The sequence below is a fragment of the Gorilla gorilla genome, chromosome 2, assembly GCF_029281585.2.
Source record: "Gorilla gorilla gorilla isolate KB3781 chromosome 2, NHGRI_mGorGor1-v2.1_pri, whole genome shotgun sequence".
Taxonomy (NCBI): domain Eukaryota; kingdom Metazoa; phylum Chordata; class Mammalia; order Primates; family Hominidae; genus Gorilla; species Gorilla gorilla.
In genome coordinates, this window is record NC_086017.1 from 126,681,048 (window position 1) to 126,701,849 (window position 20,802).

The 20,802-nt window shown below is 37.6% G+C and overlaps 1 protein-coding gene across 2 annotated transcripts in view; it reads right to left on the reverse strand.

The window, feature by feature from the left end:
• Positions 1-750: 750 nt before the first annotated feature.
• The window catches only part of LSAMP (limbic system associated membrane protein), a 636,464-nt gene continuing 616,412 nt past the window's right edge, over positions 751-20,802 (reverse strand). Inside the window, exons 8-9 of one of the 2 annotated variants that reach the window (XM_004036099.5) lie at positions 14,919-14,951; positions 751-8,719 (exon numbers count right to left, since the gene is read on the reverse strand). In XM_004036099.5, the coding sequence (XP_004036147.1) occupies positions 8,622-8,719; positions 14,919-14,951 (131 nt within the window). In that variant the 3' untranslated portion in view covers positions 751-8,621. The remainder of the gene's footprint in view (positions 8,720-14,918; positions 14,952-20,802) is intronic. The other variant, XM_004036098.5, reaches the window with a different exon arrangement.

Sequence of the window (20,802 nt, forward strand, 5' to 3'; positions counted from 1 at the left end):
TTCCTCCATTCCATCCCCCAGCCACCTAACTTGGGATTAATTCTCATGGAGGTGTTTCAAAGCCAATTTGACTCCTAAGAGTAGCACTTCAGACGCTCCCAGTCACTCCTGATGTATGATCTTTGGACTATAGATTGCTTATTTCTCATTTTCTTTCTATGTGTCCCGTGTAATGCAATAGGGCTTCTATAGAGATTCAGGAAACATTTCGTGAAGATAATAGCTCTCAGCAGTAATAGAAAACAAACTGCATTTTTGTAAGTAGAAATAATAGGTGGCTGTAGAAGGTACCTTAGTTCCTTCTACTGCTATGAGGTAGCATCTCATTAAAACTAACCCTTAAAGATAACCACTACTATGGAGACTTTGAAGAAAGAGCATATTTTCTAATGTTTTTGGTATCATAACCCAATGTTGCACTCAAGTCTAACAATCATAAGCGTCTTAATTCTTTATTTATAGCATTTCAGTGGTAATTTATACTTATTTCTTTCAGTCCCTTAAGGGAAAAAAAGAAAAAGAAAAAAAAACACGTTTACAGAATCTCTTTGCTTAGGTGGAGAAAATTCTTGTAAATACCACATTCCTTTCTGTGACAGACGAGGCATTGTTAGAAGAGCTTCAAGTGATTTTTCAGTATTATTTCTGCCCTTCCCTTACATAATATTCATATCATTGGCTTCATTTTCTATTTTATTCATGAAAACCTCCAAGAAGCAGTGCAGTCAACCACAAGATCACTGACTCAGGTCAATGAAGACACATCTCCTTTTCACGTTTATTTCATTTTGTTTTAAGATCACAGAAGAGCAGAGCATTCATACGTGTAAAGTAACAGAAGAGAGAAACAGAATTTAAATACATTTAAAAAGAAAAGAAAAAAAGCTTTTTTTCATTTTCATTTTCATTTTTTTTTTTTTAACACACATTGCGCTTTTTATTTCCTTCACAGAGCTAGTACCCAGGGAAAAAAATCCACCCAATAAACAAAAATGAAAAACCTTGAAAAACAAAAAATCCCAAACAAAAAATGGCCATGTGTTCGTATCTTCAAGGGAAGATCAGTTCATGTCTACAGGGCTGAAAAAAGGAATATATTTATATATATATTTATATGTATATAACACTGTTAATAAGGAGAATTCTAACCAAGAGCAGGATTTATACACCCTTCAGTAGAGCAGTGATAAGGAAGGTGGGGAGCATTGGGAGATGGGGGAGGGAGTTGGAAGTGTTCTCCTTTGCTTCTCTCCCCCTGAATTTCTTCCCTTTAACCTCCCCACTCCAAGTAAATACTTAGGGAGCAGAACTTGGCCACAGTTCACCAGGATGAACAATTTCCATTCTCTGGTGAAGAGCAAAGACTTAGGGAAGTGGGTCCAAAAGAGGCTCCTGGTAGCTTGGGATTGTTGCAGCGTGCCATGAAGCTAGGACTTCCATGGGTTTTCTTCACTTGCAAGAAGCATATTTGTACTGTGCCTGGCTTTACATAGGGAGGACTTGTGCAGAGAAGAATGTGGCTGTAGAAGTAGATCCAGGAGCACTGCCAAAAAAGAGGTACTTCTGAAATGACCATAAAACGGGGAGTTGTCCCATGGACAGGTCATTCTCCCACTTAGAGAGAGCTTCATAAGTAATCTAAGCACGTCATATATCATTACCTACACAAAGTGATGTGATTGCTGGGAAGTGATGAACAAACCCTACTCTTCAGTGACTGGAAACTCTGATGCCTTCTGTTCTTTCAGACAATAAAATCAAAGGACAACTTTGGATAGATGCTAACCTGAGCCTCTAGGACAGCTTAGGACAAGAGGATCTGTGATCAATGCATCTAGAACATGGCACAAGAAAATAATTCGTTATTAATTGCTTGAGAAATCATCCTTTCTGCTTACCCTTTTCTCAGAGAAACTAACTTTCACATTTGATTTTGGCCTTCACAACAATTCATACTGTCTTCAACTCTGTAACCTCCTAAATTGTGTTTATTTTTGTTTTATTTTCAGCTTGTCTTCTTTAAATAGAATTGACTTGTACTTTTTGAAAACAATACTTGTTTTCTCTCCATCTATTTGCTTTATTTCATAGCCTATAATTCAAGCTTTGGGAAACTTATCCCATGAGAAATTCCTTCCAAAACAAAATGTATTGTCTTGCCCATTTCTTACAGTTCAGCCTTTGAACCTGCCTGGGACCCCGTGCTTACCGCCATCAGCACAAGCAAAGAGTTTCCAAAGACACATTTACTGTAATGAGGTACTTGGCCCAGGATGACAGAAAACTAATGTTTCCTTTCTTATGCACAACGTCCTCATTTGTTACATGCATAATACCCAGTCTGGCTATTTTCCTTCCTATGAAAGATTATTAGAATATAGTTCCACATTTAGGTTTTATAATATTATAAACAAGGAAACAACCCTAGCTATGTCAATGTCCTTAGTGTAATTTGAATGTGTCCCTTCTCTACACTGCTATAAAGTTTTGATCAGAAGAAATTTACAGACCCAGTCCAGAGTCCCTGTATTCTAGCAGTTTTGGGTTTAGAAATGAAGACGGTAGAATGATAGTTCTGAGAAGTGATGAGAATACAGAGACCAAACTAGAGATAACAAACAGCTGCTGTTTACAAACAGTGCTGGGCACAGCACTAAGTGAATATTAAATTCTTATTCAGAATAAAGGTTAGAGTTGAAAGAGATTTTAGAGATGGCAGCCGAATCCCTCACTTTCAGGATGAGAAAACCAAGACTCAGGAAAGTTAAATGACTTGCCAATGTCTCATAGCTTTATTTGTGGCTGAACTTGGGGTTAGAACCCAATTCTCCTGACTCCCAATTCAATACACCTTCTACCTCACTTTAAAGTTGTCAGTTTATCTTAGATGATGAGGAAGCAGTACCAAGAAGACACTTGGGAGTTGATACAACAGGCACATGAGCCCTTAAAACTCCTTCCTGGTTTTTTTTTTTTCTCTTAGGTAGATTAGTGCATTTAAAGCCTGAAGTTAATTTGACCTAAAATTTTTATAAGTCTTTACAGAAAGTTCACTTGTTTCCTGAAATCATCTCCTTGATAATTTTTTATGTAACAGTTGTTCATATTGTAGGAATTATATATATGTCATCCTGTTACACGTGTCAGGCACTTCAAAAAGACTCCAAGAGAACATGCCTGAGAAAGATAACTCCCAATTAAAAATGATTCAGTCCCTCACTTGCAATATTCAGGATAAATGTGTGGAAACATTAGGCTACCAGATAAAGAAAAGGTAGTTATTTCCTAGGGTGACTCAGCAAGATATTTCTCGAGGATATAACATTTTTTATATTGCACAATTTCTTAGAATCCAGATGGCAAGCTTTCCCACTGCTTTTGTTGAATGGAAAATAAAAACTGAGTAATATTTTGCTCATCAAGGTTTAGGTCACTTCCTTGGAGCTATTTAAATAAGACATCTTAGATGGTGAGAAAGGAGTAAAAAGAAGATAGCTGGGAGTGGATACAGCAGACATATAGCCCTTAAAACCTTTCCCTCTATTTCCCTTGCTTTGGGGTCGGGTGAGACAACTACAACAACAGTTGGGACAATCTCCACTTAGATCCTGAAAGACCAAAGAAGTGACTTGAGCAGGATATAAACCTTGAACTCTTCCTGTGGGTCTGCTTCCTTTGGCTAAGGCAACCTCATATTTGGAGCTTTAGTCGTAATTCTTCCCATTCTGAACTGTGAAACGTTTCGGTTTTTATTTATTTTTATTTGATTTTTTTTTTCCTTAAGAATCATAGTAAACCTTAGCAGTAGTTGGGCACTGCATGAAAAATGAAGTTTACATAGTTTATATTATGTACATAAACTAGTGATTTACATTGATTTACACATGATTGGTGCCTAATTTATTAATCAGCACGCAGCATGTAAATGTGCTCAAAAGAAATCAAGGTTTAAAATAAGTTTTCCATAATATTCATAAACATTTTCGCTGGTGTAAATGTTAAACCTAAACCCAACGTTAACACCAGCTTCCTTGCCAAGAGAAAAGTGAGATGTACATTCTGGGTGAAAACAAATTCTTTCCTAAATTTTGGTTGGCGACATTTGAACAGCATAGCTACATGCAAATGAGAATAGTTTACTTCTTTTCTGCTAGTATGCACATAAATGTAAACTCCATTTTGCATTTAGTGAGATGTTTACAGATATTATGCCAACCATGATGGAAAATTTACATCACTGAGGCAAATGCAGTCTTTGGAGAAGAAATATTCTAAACATTTAAGCAAGGAGGAGGCTTCCTAAACTGCATTTTTGTTTCTTATCTCACCATTTTTGTGGTGTGTTTCACATTTGTCTTCAAAATATTAATAGTTTATGTAGGTCAGATATAGCATTGTACTTACATTTCTCTTAAAAAATGATATTGGTAACCAAGACTAAATGCAGGCTAAAAGTTTATGAGGATGAAAAGAAAAATGAGGACATGGTTAATCCCATTAAACATAGTCTATAAGCAAATTTCTTTTCGCCAAATAATTACAAAATGGAAAAAGTGGGGCTCTATGTCTTTCTACATGAGCATAGATTTTTTTCTAAACAACCAAATTCAGTACTTTTCTTCCTTTTAAGATCAAAACACTATTCTTAATTTGTCTTATAATACATACATTATTGTAAATATAGCATCTATAAAGATAAGATAAAAAATACACACACATATATATTATTGTTTTCCACGAATAATTCGAGCCCTGCAAAGAACAAAATGAAAAATTCAGGGAGAATAGCCAATAGAAACAGTGAAACCACAACAAACTCAGGGATGGAATCTGTGACTCTGGAGGATTCAAGAAGCTCACAACTTGGTAAAGTAATAACTCAAACAATTTCATGCTGAGGAGTTTAGCTTTTGTGTGCAAAGGAGGTAAGTCCATTTTTGGAGGAGAAACAGATTTTTGTTTGGTCCTCCAAGAACGTGAAAATCACGAGTACTTTTACAAGGTCTCTATGAGTAGCCCCAGTAGTCTGACTACGTAGCAAAAAAATGCCCATGGCAAGCGAGAAGTCTGTCTGACTTGGAAGAGAAGGCAAAGGTCAATGGGGCAGTCCTTCCTGACAGAAAACCCATCTGCTTTTCTATAAGCCTTAGTTCTTTTAAGACATGGGGATTTCATGTCTTGAAACAAACAAGACTTTTTATCCAGCAAGGCAAAACCCTTGCTCAACAATTGCACAGAGCATAATTACAATTCTGCAGTTGTAAAGCCCTGGATAGTTCTCATTCTTCAGGAAGCACCCTGGGTCAAAGTCATTTCTGTTTTTGTTAACTGAAAGTTGGGTCTAAGGATTTCCTTTTATGAATGGTGGAGTTTTACTTTGTATACAAAGGATATTAAATATATTAGCCACTCAGATTAATTGATGAATTTTACTCCTCTCAGTATATTATTTCCAACCAGTTGGTGCTTTTCAGTGCAGGGTTTCAAACTTTGATTACCAAGGGACAAGATTCTTGAAGGAATTTATTCCAATGTGATTAACTAAATTCCAAGAAGTCTTATGTTGAGATTCAATGATTTCTTGGTGTCAGTCCTCTGGCCCTACCTTTCCCTGACTTTTCTCTAAACTATATTTTCCTCCATTGTTCACACTGCTTAGGGAACACTTTCAATCCTATGAAATTTCTGGGGACAATGTTTTCTCTGAAACAGGAGCCAGAAGCAAATTTTTAAAATTCCCAGATCCTGCTAGAGACACAGGCAAACACCACATTTAAATATATGTTTAATTATGTTTAATATATGGTCCATTATATTAAAACTGAGGGAACAAACGGTGCTGACGTGGCAGACATTTATTTCAATGGAGAAGTTCCTCCCATGAAACCAAGACCTTGTCCTCATGATAAAGTGGAGACAATAAGAAAGCCAGGTATATAATTAAGGCCTGTGACATGCCATGGGGATCTATTCCTGAAGGTAATACTAACATCCAACTTCTAACAACATCCAACTTAACTCCTTCTACTTTTCTCTTCCTGTATATCTTTAAATTAGCATGCACTTTTCTAAAGCCACACACTTAAGTGTGTGACTGCCTCTAATTTTTGGGGAATGCTTATTATTAAAGATGATACCGTTTATTCTTGAACTAAGAAGACCAAACTGTTAAGAGAAATACCTGATTGTCAATAAATTGATGCTGCATAGGAATATGGCTCACCTTCCCTATATTTTACTAGCTACCTTCTTGGATGAGAATTTGTTTTCTCCCCTATGTCAGAATCTGCTATAAACACTCTTAACCATCCCCAAGCTGAATTTTTCCTTGTATCAAGTCTAAACTGCAAAATCATGAAAGGAGGCTGTGATAAGCTTCTAAAACAAACAATAAAATCCCTTAGAAGAAATTGAAGAAATTAACAATGCTACTTAGATCTTTCTCCCTCCTCCCTTCCTTACTTCCTTCCTCCCTCCCTCCCTCCCTCCCCCCTCTCCCTGCCTTCCTTCCTTCCTTCCTTCCTTCCTTTCTTTTTTTCCAGTTACAAAGTTTCTCATTTTATAACATGGAACAGCTATTTACAAGGTTCCAACTTAATGACGTACCATATTTGGCTCTGCAAGATTACATTCAAATATAATCTCAAAATAATTCTCTGTCCTCTCATGAACTGAACCACTTTCAATGCTTACTACTGTGTAAGTGAGAGCAAGGGTTGGTTTTCTGACAAAGATATCTACATGCAGAGAGCCAGCTCTCTCTCCAAGACCTTTCCTAAGAAATCCTTCTGGTGATGTGGTAACACCAAGCTTTGTGGTACTCATAAAATTTCTGTCTAAATTTATTACAAGTTGCCCAGTAATTTTGGCTAAGGACCTAGATCACATTTCAGTGTTAATGTCAAGATGACTCTTATAGATGTAAATTTAAATAGAGCAGGGAAGATGAATATCATGCAATTCTTAGCACCCTGGCATAGGATAACAGTGGACCACCATGAACAGTGGTGCTGCAAACACCATCAGTGAAACAGAACAGGGATTATGCAGGCAACCAAATAAAACATTAACCTAGAACACTGGGAAAAACATCTGCGGAGGAGCACAAGGAGTGAACTGCTTTTCATTATGGCCAGTGCTCTGTATTAGAGCTCTGACAGTATCTCCAGAATATGGTAGGAGCCTGGGCATCTGTTGACTTTTTCTGCCTTGCTCACTTTCACTGTATTTTATCTGAAATAGGAAACAATCTCTGCTCAGGGGAATTCATGGGACAAATGTTATTTGAAGATTAGGGAGGAGGTAAAACAGGGCTGCTTAGGATCTCCAAGTGGTTCATCATTCTTCCACTGGGAGTTGACACTTGGAGACCTTCCTGTTTCTGGGGATTTACTCAACACATGCTGCTCATTTTCACAGTGGAGCAGGGCCCACCCTGTTAAATGCCAGGAAATATATGAATCCCTCAGACTCATGAAATGAGAGTAAAATCTGAAGTTTTCTCTCCTAGGTAACCTCGTCCACGTCATAATTCCTTATACTGTTTGCTTACCCCATCGATAGTAGGCACTTTCATTTACAGTGATATTCTGAGTGACTCCCCACTCGGTTCTGATGATGGGACTAGGAGGAATATGGGGTCCTGCCCTTGGAAGGGGCACAGCTTGGTTTGAATACACACTGATGCCATGTGACAGCCATGGATGTGGGGAGGACTCTGCTCCTTGCCTCTTTCCCCGCCATCTCCCCCAGCAACTTGTTACAGCCGCATCTCACAATTACAATGCAGGACAGTATCTACAGCACAATGAGTCTATGTACACATGGACCATTCCCTTGGCATGCTTTAGAGAGAGACACACACACGCTCACACACATGTACACCCACGTGAGAGCAAAAGACTTGAGCACACACACACAGTGGAGAAAATTAAAATGGCACTTCCTAGCATTTGCGGCATGACTAGTGCTCTGGGGAGGGGGTGGGGGTGAGGAGAGGTGAGGGAGGAAAGGTGGGTAAAAAGGGAGTATCTAGGGTGGGTGTGGGGGAGATAGAACCCACTGGAGGGAGAGGGGATGATCTCTAAAGTTGGAGAGATAGTGGATGAAGGAAAGCCAGAGAAAGGCTCAACATAAGATTCCATTGATAGTCTGAAGTGGCTACAAGTCAGCTCAAATGAAAAATAGAATTAAAAGGTTATGGAAATATAAACACCAAAGGCAAGACCTTATTTTTTTCCCCACAGATGAAAAAAGATGAAGGAAGGAAGGATAAAATGTGTGTTGGGGGGCTTAATATCCATCTGGTTCTTCTCTTATTTTTACAGCATCCGGATGTCCTTAGTGTGGTGTAGTCTTTACACAGCATACATTTGCTTAGTAGATATAAACATATCCCAGTAGAACCTTCTCCATCCTGAATGATACATAAATTTTTAATGATGGACTGTAAAATTGTTTTAAATGTTGTATTTTCTTCTTCACTTTCTTATTTCCCCCTTCATGTATAAACACACAAAGTTGTGAAATAAACGGTCTCCCCCATCTCTCTCTCTCTCTCTCTGTATTCTGTGTGACGCATTTTTGTGTGTTTTTTAAATTATTTTTAAATTTTTATTCTATTAACATTTGCTGAGAAGGCAGAGCAGAGATGCTGCCAGCAGCCACAGTGGTACGGCCAGACTGATGGATCCATTTATTCCTCTCACCGACCCAGGTCCTGCAGAGCAAAAGAGGAGAGAGAAAAAGAGAATGAGTTACATGGGCCCACTGTATGTTATAGCTGACTGCTGATGGCATCAGAGGTAAGACCTGGCCGGGTACTAGCGTCTCAAAGTTACTGCACTTATGTGCAGCCCAAGAAGCGCTCAAAACCTTTCTAAATCCTTCTCCTCCTTGGGCTACAAGTATCCTAAGGGGCATCATTGGCTGAAACACTTCTAAATACAAAATGCTTTTGCCAGATAAGTCCTTAAACTGGCTATCACTAATGTGTCTGATGGTACAGCAGGCTCCTGTTCACCCAGCCTCCTCCTGTTGGCCCTGCCCGAAGTAGCTCTCTGGGGCCAGCACTCATTAAGGTTCCAAGCATTGGTGAGGGTCCTTCAGCAGTCAGACATGGGTCTTCTGGCCAATTCATCACGGCATCTCCACCAATAAAGCATGGAACCAATCCACGACTCCCTCTGTCCCCGGGGAGAGGCAGTAATTACTTATTTGCTAATGGGGAGGGGAACTGTTTTAAAGTAATGCTTATGGCTAGATGGTACCTTAGCAAGGGAGAAAATAAGTCAATACATCTTAAAATCGTAAGAGGCAGCAAAGGATCAACTCCTCCAAACTCTTCATTTGTCACTTTAAAAATCAAAAACAAAAACAAAGACGATAACAACAAAAATAAACAAACACACCTAGAGAGGTTGAGAGGCAGGTCCAAACCATGAGCAGAACTGAGATTTGAACTCACCCAGATTAACCTGGAATGGCCATCCATGTTTCCTGCTGCCACCTTAGTTTTCCCAATGTGGACACAATTTGGGGGATGTGGGTGTGGGTCTGAGAGGGGAAATAGGATGGATAGGAAGCTGGAGAAGGGGCTTGTGTGTTCATAAAAGAGAGGATTGGGGAGGAGGAAATCAGTGGTCTGGCAGAAGAGCTTATCGTCTCTGCTTTGCTTGTTCCATTTTCTCCATTTGTATAGTTCTGCTCATATTCCATTAAAGTGAAAAAATAGTATTTTTCACTACAGGGACTTTTGGATTTAAGACTACATACTTAAACAATGATGTTCAAAAGAGAAACTGGTGTGACTGTAATTGTCAGTCACTTAAAAATTTTGAGAGTGCATATGCAGATGGATTATGTGTGAGTGTGTGTGTGTGTGTGTGTGTGTGTGTGTGTGTGTAAAACTATGATGGGTTGCAGGTATGATGGAAGCATCCCCTGGTATGTGAATTTTTCCAAAACTGTTTACAAACATACCCAATTGGAGATAGGATAACAAGGAAAAATGCCAAATTCGATGGTCTCCTAATCTATGCTTTATGTAAATAATAAAAGCAACAACAACAATAAGAACGAAACCACAAACGATTATACAGCACTTACTACACGATTTTGTCACAACTGCCTTATAAATATAAGCACACAACCATGCTATAAGGTAGATACTATGATGAAACTTGTTTTACAGTGAAATGATCGAGGCACAGGGAGATTGGATGCACTGTACAAGTTTACACACCTTGTAAGCAGAGGAGCTGGGGTTTTTACCCAGGTATCTGGCTCCAGAGTCTTTGCCTATAAGTACTACACAGTAAAGGGGTGACTGTAAGTCTCCTGTCAACATTCAGCAAATTAAACTTGGGTTTGATTAAAATGGTCAGCACAAACAAAAACAAGGAGACAACTACTATCATTGCAAAGAAGATTTTTGATAGGAGAGTTTTGGCTAGAATACCTTCTTGAGAATATTAAAAACATCACCCAATATAAAAATATGAACATATACAAACTTTGATCAGCATACAGTATAAAATGAGCTGTATTATGTGTAAATCTATGGAAACACAGAATAAAGATTCAATAAATTATCTGATTTTCTGAATTGTTATAGGATCATATTAACAAAAGACACCTTAGCTACCTTCAGGTTCATGCATTTCATGAGGAATTAAGGTTCAATGAGATTCTGTATCTTGCATGAAAGCACCCGATTAGTAATTGTTGACCAGGTGCTTAAATTCAAGTGTCTTAAGTCAGCTCAAGGCCTTTCCTAATCCACTTCTATGTCTCCTACTCCCACCCTTTTTGGACTTTTGGGACCTTCAAGCTCTCTTAGTGGCAACTTCCCCCAGGGCTTTTGGGCTGGTAGGAATGTTACTTTCCTAACCTTCTAGTCTTTCTATGTATGTACACTAGATGGCAAGAGCTCCTTGGCATGTTTGGTTGTATTTGTGTATTGATGAGGTTTTCAAAACAGAGAAAAACTACACAAAAATTAAAGCCATAGAGGGTTAGGCAAAAAATACTTGTGTTTGCACCAGAGATAGTGTAAAACAAAAGGTTTTCAGAAAGCGTCCAATTCTGCTGATTTCCTCAATCTCATTTTTAGTGCAAGGACAGGCTAGATTATCTTGTAGACATCCTGGAGCTGAATTATATCTTGGGAAGGTTAAGACTAGTCTTATCATTTTATTTGACAGTGGTAAGTATTTGAGAAAGCCAAAATTCCATTATTGAAAAATATATTACAGAATATATGAACCTAGATAAACATGTTCACATATAACATTCTTGATAATACATGTATACATACATATACATACAAAGTATATGTTATATACTTACTCATATATGCACATGATATACACACATATTATTGATCTTTTACAAATAATTCAGAATTAACTGTTATTTTCACATGCTATTCTATGTTATAATGAGGAATCTCAGTATAACTATGTTAATAATCTTTAATTTTATCCTTCATAATATTATTATATACAGTCATATGCTACATTACATTTCAGTCAAAGATGAACCATGTATACAAAGGAGGTCCTATAAAGTTGTAGCACTGCATTTTTACCATACCTTTGCTGTCTAGATAAGTTATATACACAAATACTTACCATTGCCCATAGTATTCTCTATAGTAACATGCTTACAGGCTTTTAGCCTGGGAATAGGCTATACCATATACACTAGGTGTGTAATAAGCTATATTATCGAGGTTTGTGTAAGTATATGATGTTCACAAGAATGAAGTCACATAATGCATTTCTCAGAATGTATCCCAGTCATTAAGTGATGTATAAGTATATTTGAAACTTATTTTGTGCATCAGTTAAAGATATCTTCATCTCTATCAATTATTATTTATTAAGTGCTCTCATATAGCTATTTAGTGTACTTATATGACTTACTCTTTTCATAATTGGGTTTGAGAGTAAATAAATAGGCTTAAAAATACAAGGGTAAATGGGTGGTAGTTGGGAAATCATCACAAGTGTGTATGCAATTATAGATATATGTGACTGCATAGGAGACTACTTCAGTTAATGGCTATTTCAGGGAAGAATAATCAGCAAAATCATTAATTATGTTTTACTTCAGAGTTATGAAATTTCTGCTTATTTGTGGAAATGCAAATGATAAATCTTATTTCCCACACCAGATGGCCAAGCTCAGCAAGTGCTTTCATATACTGACAGATAAAATGAAAGCAAGAGTCTGCAAACATAAATTAGCCTTAAGAATAGATGGGCAAATAGAACCACAATTCAAATTTTGCTACGTCTTTTTCATATAACAGACAAAAATCATATTTTAGTATCCAACCACATTCTATATGTGTGTTATATATGTGCACACCCACTGATGTATGTGGTATCTGGTAAACATTCAGTAAATTGTATTATTACTAATCCAAATGCAGAAGTTTGGATTACAGAAAGAGATGAAATACCAACCTGAATCAAAGGCATTGATTTGTGAAATGGGTCAAGGCTTTTAATGTTGACTCAAGGAGCAAAATTCAGCTGCAGCAGGACTGCAAATCATAAGTCAACATGCCAGGTCAAGGTTCTCAACCCCAAGGTGGAATAAGTTAGATTCTGTATCCAGGTGAATGCTGGATTGCACTTTCCCATAACAATGAAAGAGAATTTGTGATTAAGGGCAAGATTGATAAAACATTCTGAAACTGAGGGATATGAGAATTCTTTTGGCAAATCTCTAGACTATAAATTTGATTCAGGATCTGGAGCCAATTGATTTGTCTTTCAGAAAAATCTCAAGTAAAGGACCAGGTGATTTTTCAACACCTGTTTTAGCGTATGCTTAGAGACACTTTGTAATTCAAATCTGGTCAACGGTTTTCTGTTGCTCCTCCTAGGAGCCCATTTCTTGGATTTAGGACTAAATTCATTCAAAGGGGTTGTCAATTATGCTTTCAGTGATCCTTGGGTATTCCTTTCAGCCACTAAGAAATCAAGATAAATCATAATTTTATTCCAGTTTGTAGTTCAGCCATACGAGAAAAAAAGCCAGAAGAGTTAAAGTTTGAATTCTCTTAGAATTATTAAGGGCTGATTGAGTGACTGAAAATAGAACAAAATTCTAAACAATTTGTAAAATACTTGTTTAACAAAGGAGAACAGTAATCTACACAGTCTCCTAAGAATCTGCCCCCTGTAGCATCTAGCCCAGCGGACTAAGGCATGTTGGTATCCTGGGAAGATACATTTAAAAGGAAGCCTGATAAAATTGACTTTGGCGCCACATGCTGTCCATTTTCTGCCAGTACAGCTTCCTCTGGGTGAATGAACTGGGGATTAAAGCTCAGGCTGGAGCAAATTAGAGGAGGGGAAATACGGTAGTCCCCCCTTATCAGTGGCTTTGTTTTCTGCCGTTTCACTTACCTGAGGTACATACAGTACAATAAGATGTTCAGAGAGAGAGAGAAAGAGAAAGATAACATTCACATAACTTTTATTACAGTATTTTGTTAGAATTGTTTTATTATTATTGTAGTTAATCTCTTACGGGGCCTAATTTATAAATTAAACTTCATCATACGTATGTATATGAAAAAATATAGTGTATATAGGTAGGGTTCTGTACTATCTGCAGTTTCAGGCATCCACTGGGGTCCTGGGGCCATATCCCCTGCGGATACTAATACATCGATATTTTCTTCGAGTAATGGGTCTTAAAATCAATTGAATGTGAGCTCTTCCTACATTTTCTTTAGCACTTTATGCATTTTCTCTACTCTCTATAAAGCGAGATTTTGGTAATACTCTCACATTAAAGTCAGAATCATCACATCTTTTTCATCAACACAGCAGCAAGTATTTTGGCATACAGTTTTTAAAATTTTAGTCCAATACGTAGAACTTCTGGTGACACTGGCAGTTTATTTTGTCTTTGAAATAAAAAAAAAAATGCTATGCCTTATTTTTTCAACCACATATCAAAGCCATAATGTATCACATATAATACTAGCCACTTAAGATTAAAACATAATTGGTAATCGTGGCATTGGGAAGAAAAGAAGGGCTGAAAGGGACAATATTTTATGCCTTCTTGAAGGCCTCAAATGATCCTGTTTCCAAGTATATATTCATGGCTGCCTCTTGCCTGTTGCCTTCAGTGAGGACCTTCTAGCACTGGCCATAAATACGGTGCTGGCCCTTTCTTGGGAGTAAGCAACAAAGTGTCCATAATCTCTGTGGCTCTTGATCACTGGTGGGATGTAAGTTCCGCAAGAATAGATTTCCACAATTGAGAGTGATCTTGGTTGTCTCACCCCTCTGAGACTCAGAGAGGAAGATGCCTTCATATGAGACAATTATAATCATGTAGATGACCATCAGGAAGTAAAGAGGGTGGGGTCTGGCCACGTAGGTGCCTCTGTGGCTCTGGTCTGGGGATAGACACTGTGAGGGACTAGCATTTATTGGACTTGTAAAGACAGCACCTCAGAATTAGTAACTACTTGCATTTTAGGGTCTGTTTTATGAAGCCAACAAGTGAATGTAAAATAGGCTCTGCATCTTTTCTGAGAGCCCTGTCACTGGGCAGTGAGCATTTCCAAAATTGCAGCTCGGTCAGAATGAACCATCAATACTTAAGAAAGGGAAAGTAGGAACAGGGAGCAGCGCAAAGCATAACTTGCTCTGTTCCAGGGATTTAAAAATAAATTACTGTCAAGAGCAATATAAGGGTCATGGGTTTGATCAGGAACTTTTTGTAAATGAAAAAGTTCACAATTTGGAAAAAACAGTGCTAGATGTGTTATGGAAATTGTTATCACAAATTATTCCACTGAAACTCAAGTATATAAGACAACAATATATTGCTGTGAAATCTTAATTTTGACATATGGAAGGTAACGAAAATAAGAACCATACCTTTTTGCTTGAAGTGCACGGTGGTACCAATTTCTAAAATAAGAAACATTAAGCAAAACAAAAACAAATAAAAAATCTTTATGAATTAAGAAGAAACACAAAGGTAATCTGATACTCTCCACTGAAAGGCGAATAAGGGAAAAGGAGGAAAGAACATTTTAATAGGAAAGAATATTGGTAGAGATGGAAAGAAAGGCAAATGGAAAGAGATCGTTTTGTTGGAACAAATGTTGTGCTATTGGAGGTGGCAAAAATGATTTGCAACTTCAAATACCTGATGCTACATTGTATGCATGTAGACAAGTTCAAGAACTCTGAGTATGGAATGTAAAGGTACTCTTGACCGCAATTTAGTGGAATAATAGAATGTGTCCGATCCATAACCTCGTCCTACCATTTTGCCCTGGTTTATTCCACTCAAGCCAACTGGCTGTCCTGCTCTTCTTCCAGCAGATCAAGTCTATTCCAACTTAAAACCTTCACACTTGCTTTTCATTTGCTTGGAATATTCTTCCCCTAGATCTTTGTATTGATCACTTAGTCACTTCATTCAGATTTCTGCTGAAATGACAACAACTCGAAAAGGACTCCTCTCACCATCTTGTTAAAAATAGCATCTTCTGTTATTTTCTCTATTCCTTTACCCTGCTTTACTAATCTAAATAGCACTTACCTCTAACCTGACATCCTGTTATGCATATACTTTTTGCCTATTTATAGTTTTGTCCTCTTCATTAGACTATATGCTCCACGAGGGCAGCAACAGTGTGTGCCTTCTCAAAAACTGTATCCCTAGTGCTTAGATTAGAGCTTGGCAGGTAGTGGATATTCAATAAATATTTGTTTAATTTATAAATAAGTCTCGGGTTCGGAAGAGCTCAGGTAGGTTAAAGATTTGGTTTCTCTTTTAAGTATCTTTATCAAATAAACCACAATGCTCTTAGGTCTTTAGAAGCAAATATGTAAAACTTCTATAGGATACCACTTTGAAGCTCAGGAACAACTTAGCAGGTGCTCAGATAGAAGAGCCCAAACTGCTGTTGGAATACAGAACCTGTCTTTTTGTCCTTGAAGCCCATCACTTGCAGTTATTTCTATTTAACAAATGCAACATGCTGCAAGTTCATACAGAAAGATGGAGTAAGAATTCTCCTCTCCTAGCAGAAGCCAGCACTCACCCTGGAAGTGAACCCAGGTTCTATTAATATATAAAACAATGGTCTCTAGCTGTTGACGACTTTCTGTATATGTCTCATCATCTAACCACTGATGTTTTAAGTTGTGTATTAAACATACTGCCATTTGTTTCCTTTCATAATACGAGCTTTGACATCTTTTCTTTAGGATCAATATATTGCATTAAAAAATATTGAAAGGCAGTGTGGAGAATACGTTCATGAAAACATGAGGAAACCGAGGCCCAGAGAGGTCATTTGCAAAGTGAGAGGCAAAGCTGAGACTGAAATTTAGGGCTCTCACTTCTCTAGACAGAACCTAGTCCATTATTCCACAATACCCCTTTGGCGGTTTTTATGAAAGCAATGCCTGTATGACTCAAGAGGTATCACTGGGATATTTAAATGATTCAATACTGGCTGGAAAGGTACGACTCTTGTGCAAAGTGCAACTTTCCTTCTTTCTTGCATCAAGCCTCTTAGCTTATTATGGTAAGAATTTTTAAGAACCCCTTAAGGCCACAGAGCGATGCTCTTTCCTAAAAGAGGCCTCAATCCTGGATGAGGCCATCTTCAGTTAAAGAACACTAAGTTTCTGGTACACAGGCTTCATGGGAATGATTTCAAGCAATTGTTCAGAAATCCAGACAGGTAGGAAGCCCGGTGATTCTGCTGAAAGCTTTCTCTTCACCTCTCTTTGCGTCAGTTTCATCATCTCTAAAATGAGTTTACTTACATGCATCTTATAAATTTGTGCTATGAATTAGTTCAATTAATCAACATAGTATACTTACAATGGTGCCAGACACATAATAAATGCTCAATAAATGAAAGTTGTCAGTTTTGTGGTAAAATCCCTTCTAGACAGGATTATTAGTGCAATTTTAGTGGAGAGAGAAAAATACATCTTAACAAGTAAGTCATGGCATTGCAAGTCCAAAAAATTTATATATATATAATAAATTATATATATATATAAGAAAGAAGGAAAGTTGTACTTTTATATATATATATATATATATATATATAAAACTGCAGCAACATGATGAACAAACACTGGGAGATTCTAGCACAAAAAAAGTGATTGGAGGCTAGGCGCGGCTCACGCCTGTAATCCCAGCACTTTGGGAGGCTGAGGAAGGTGGATCACCTGAGGTCGGGAGTTTGAGGCCAGCCTGGCCAGCATAGTGAAACCCCATCTCTACTAAATTAGCCCAGCGTGGTGGCACGTGCCTGTAATCCCAGCTACTCGGGAAGCTGAGGCAGGAGAATCACTTGAACCCGGGAGGCGGAGGTTGCAGTGAGCTGAGATCAGGCCCTTGCACTCCAGCCTGGGCAACAGAGCGAGACTCCATCTCAAAAAAACAAAAGTGGCCCGGCTCAGTGGCTCACGCCTGTAATCCCAGCACTTTGGGAGGCCGAGGTGGGCAGATCACGAGGTCAGGAGTTCGACCAACACGGTGAAACCCCGTCTCTACTAAAAATACAACAAAATTAGCTGGGTGTGGTAGTACGTGTCTGTAATCCCAGCTACTTGGGAGGCTGAGGCAGGAGAATCGCTTGAACCTGGAGGGTGGAGATTGCAGTGAGATTGCACCACTGCTCTCCAGCCTGGCGACAGAGTGAGACTCTGTCCAAAAAAAAAAAAAAAGTGACAGGAAAGCGGATTGATTAGGGCATATTTTGATCAGGAAAAGTCTAGCAATGTGCCTGCATTAACCTGTCACTGGCATAGGTGTGGGTAAGAATCTACATGTTCTAATGGATCTCTTAGGAAACAGATGCTCCCCTATGAATCAACTAGAGAAAGTTGATTACAAGAAGCATATAAAAAATTCCCAAATCTTCTACTCTGTGAAGCTAATATCAGAAAAATTCAGATATGAAATATACATTTGCTTGAAATATCTTTAAAAAGCAAAACAGGTTGCCAGTTAAATGTTAAGTACTCCTCCCTATGCCTGTAATAAATCAACTTCTTTGTGAAATCCTAAAGATCTTAACACTTGGGATTCCATTTTTCTTTAGGAAAAGAGAATGGAATTCTTATTTTGGACTCTTATTTCCTACCCATCACCTTCTGTAGGAGCAGAACATTCCGAGCACATTTTTGAAAATGTGGTTATGTGTTGCCATCTTGTGGTAATACTAAGACATGCTCCTACGTGCTGTGCAGATGAATCACCTTTGTCCACGAGGTGGCAATAGTGGGAGAAATAAACACTTTTTTTTTTTTTTTTTTTTTTTTTTTTAACCAGTGTCAGGCCAGGCATGAAATATTACTCTTTAAGAGGGGACTTTTCTGTTGTTATAGACAGAATTTTTTTTGCATTTAACACCTAAAAATTATTTTTACTTTTCTAGTGAAAATGCAGTCTCATGTTCGTGAATCGAACTGCATTGCCAGGGATATAATTTTTGCAGAGATTTCCAGGGCACCATGCTTAGAACACAACCTGGAACCTATGATTTTTATGCCTTTCAGGAAGACTTCTAACTAAATATTAATCTTGCTTCAGCAAATACACTTAACAAATAAGTATGGCAGTGAAGGTACAAGGTATAATAGAGAAAGGTAAATCGACTGAAGCAATGCAAAACACAACACTGGGAGATTCTAGTATAGAGAATGTACTAGGCTTTCTCTGGAGAACCTTACCATCACATGCTTAGATCTTAGCTCCTGATGAGGTGGTAGAAGGAGACAATGGGGAAATGATTTAATATTAGGAAAGGCAAGTGCCTCGAGACATTTATTTAAGCTAATCTGTCCTTGATTTTTGACTTTCAGATTCATTACACCCAGCCACATTAGCCTGCACCATTAAAAACATTGATTCAACCTCTCTTATTGGCATAGACAATATATCTGCCTTGTTCACTACTCTATCCTCAGCTTGGTATTACTCTAGCACAGAATGATCCAGTAGATATGCTGAACAAATACCTGAATGCATAAATAAATAAGAAAATGAGAGACTGAATGAATCAATTAATACCTCAAGTGTTACCCTAGATAAGATTCTAGAGAGGGGAGATTCTATTTTCTTTTTAGAACCACGGTGCCTGAACCCAAGGTGAGATTATTCTTGGGAATTCACAGTTATTTGAAGAGCCAGTGGGGCCAGGAGGTCCTTGCCTTATTTCCCAAATCCTGGCAGGTAGAACATTTTCTGGAGGGCTGAGCTTTATTTTAAAATACCTTCATGACTAATAAAAATGTGAACTTTAACAAATAAAAGCCCAAGTTTCTTTTGAAGATTTATTCTTCTTCTTACCCTTTACTATGATCTCTTACTCTTATCTCTCACTACGTGACGTGATTTTTTTTCTCTTTCTCTGTCTCTCTCTCTCACCCTCCCTCCATCCACATCCCTGAAAAAATTCAAGTGAGTGTTGCAAAGATGAAAGATGCTCCATTGGAAACTCTACAGTTTATAGTTTGGGAACTCCCTCATTATCTTAGGAAATCTTCATATCTTTATGTGTGGAAAATTTTGGCATTTTGCTTTCTTTGAGTTCTATCTGGGAGATGAAGTGAGGGTACAACACATTCATAAGGAAAAGAATTGACGTTTAGTGCTTTGAATCTTGACTTTTGACAACTTTTCTCTAATCCTCTACTTATAAGAGTTCATTCGCATTCACATGTAGGTAACGTAGAGTTTGGGGAGTTTATATTGTTTGCACAGTTGTTCTAATTCTAGGGTATTTACTTGAACACAAATGTCTTATTTTTCAACCTGCTGCAGTCATTTGAAAAAGAAAACATTATCTCTATGTGTGTGAACATTATCTCTATGTGTGTGACATAAGTCTTTCTATAAGGCCAACCCTCTGATGTGCTGCAGGTTTTGAAAATGACATAAGAATAATTAATGGCACTTTAAAAATTCTGGGCCAGAGTTAGTAAGAGTGTGTGTTTGCAGAAGTGGGACAGGAAATGGTCCAAATTCAATAGGGATTTTATCCTCCAGTTCCTGAAAATTGCAGAAAGGGGCAGGGTTAAAATTATTAAGAAATGTAATAAAAGAAACAGAAGAGGAGATCATACCTGCTGCTGCTTCCTCACTGATGCCAAGGACCTGAGGCATAACATTTGTAAGATTCTGCCATGGAAATTTATGGGTTTTGCCCTGACTTTTATTTATTTATTTATTGGCCAAATATATTTATTTATTTATTTATTTATGGGTTTTGCCCTCTGACTTTTATTTGTTTATTTATTGGCCAAATTTTTGAAAAATAAAACCTTTATAATTATAGTGGCTTAAAAGGGAGCAATTTTTATTACTTCAATTTTCAAGCCACACTTTGAAAGCTATTAATTTCTCTCTCACAGATTTCTTCACTCAGAGGCTTTAGGGATTAGCAGCTTGTACTTGCAAATATTATTTTTTTCTTTTGCCATAGAAAAGTATTTGCCTTGTGATTCATATTTGATTTATTAGAGCTTTTGATTTTCTCCCATGTATGATATTCATGTTGTATAAACCTCAATGTCAAATATTTCCAGAATAATGTTTTCTGAGAATCAGAGTACTCATTCTGGGGCTAGTGAAGTAAGAAAAGAGTCAAAATAGAGAAATGGATTTGAATCTCAACCTTAAGATTCTTCCTATTTTTTTTCTTTTCTTTCTTCTTTCTTTCTTTCTTTTTTCTTTTTTCTCTTTCTTTCCTTCTTTCCTCCTTCTTTCCTTTTTTTTTTT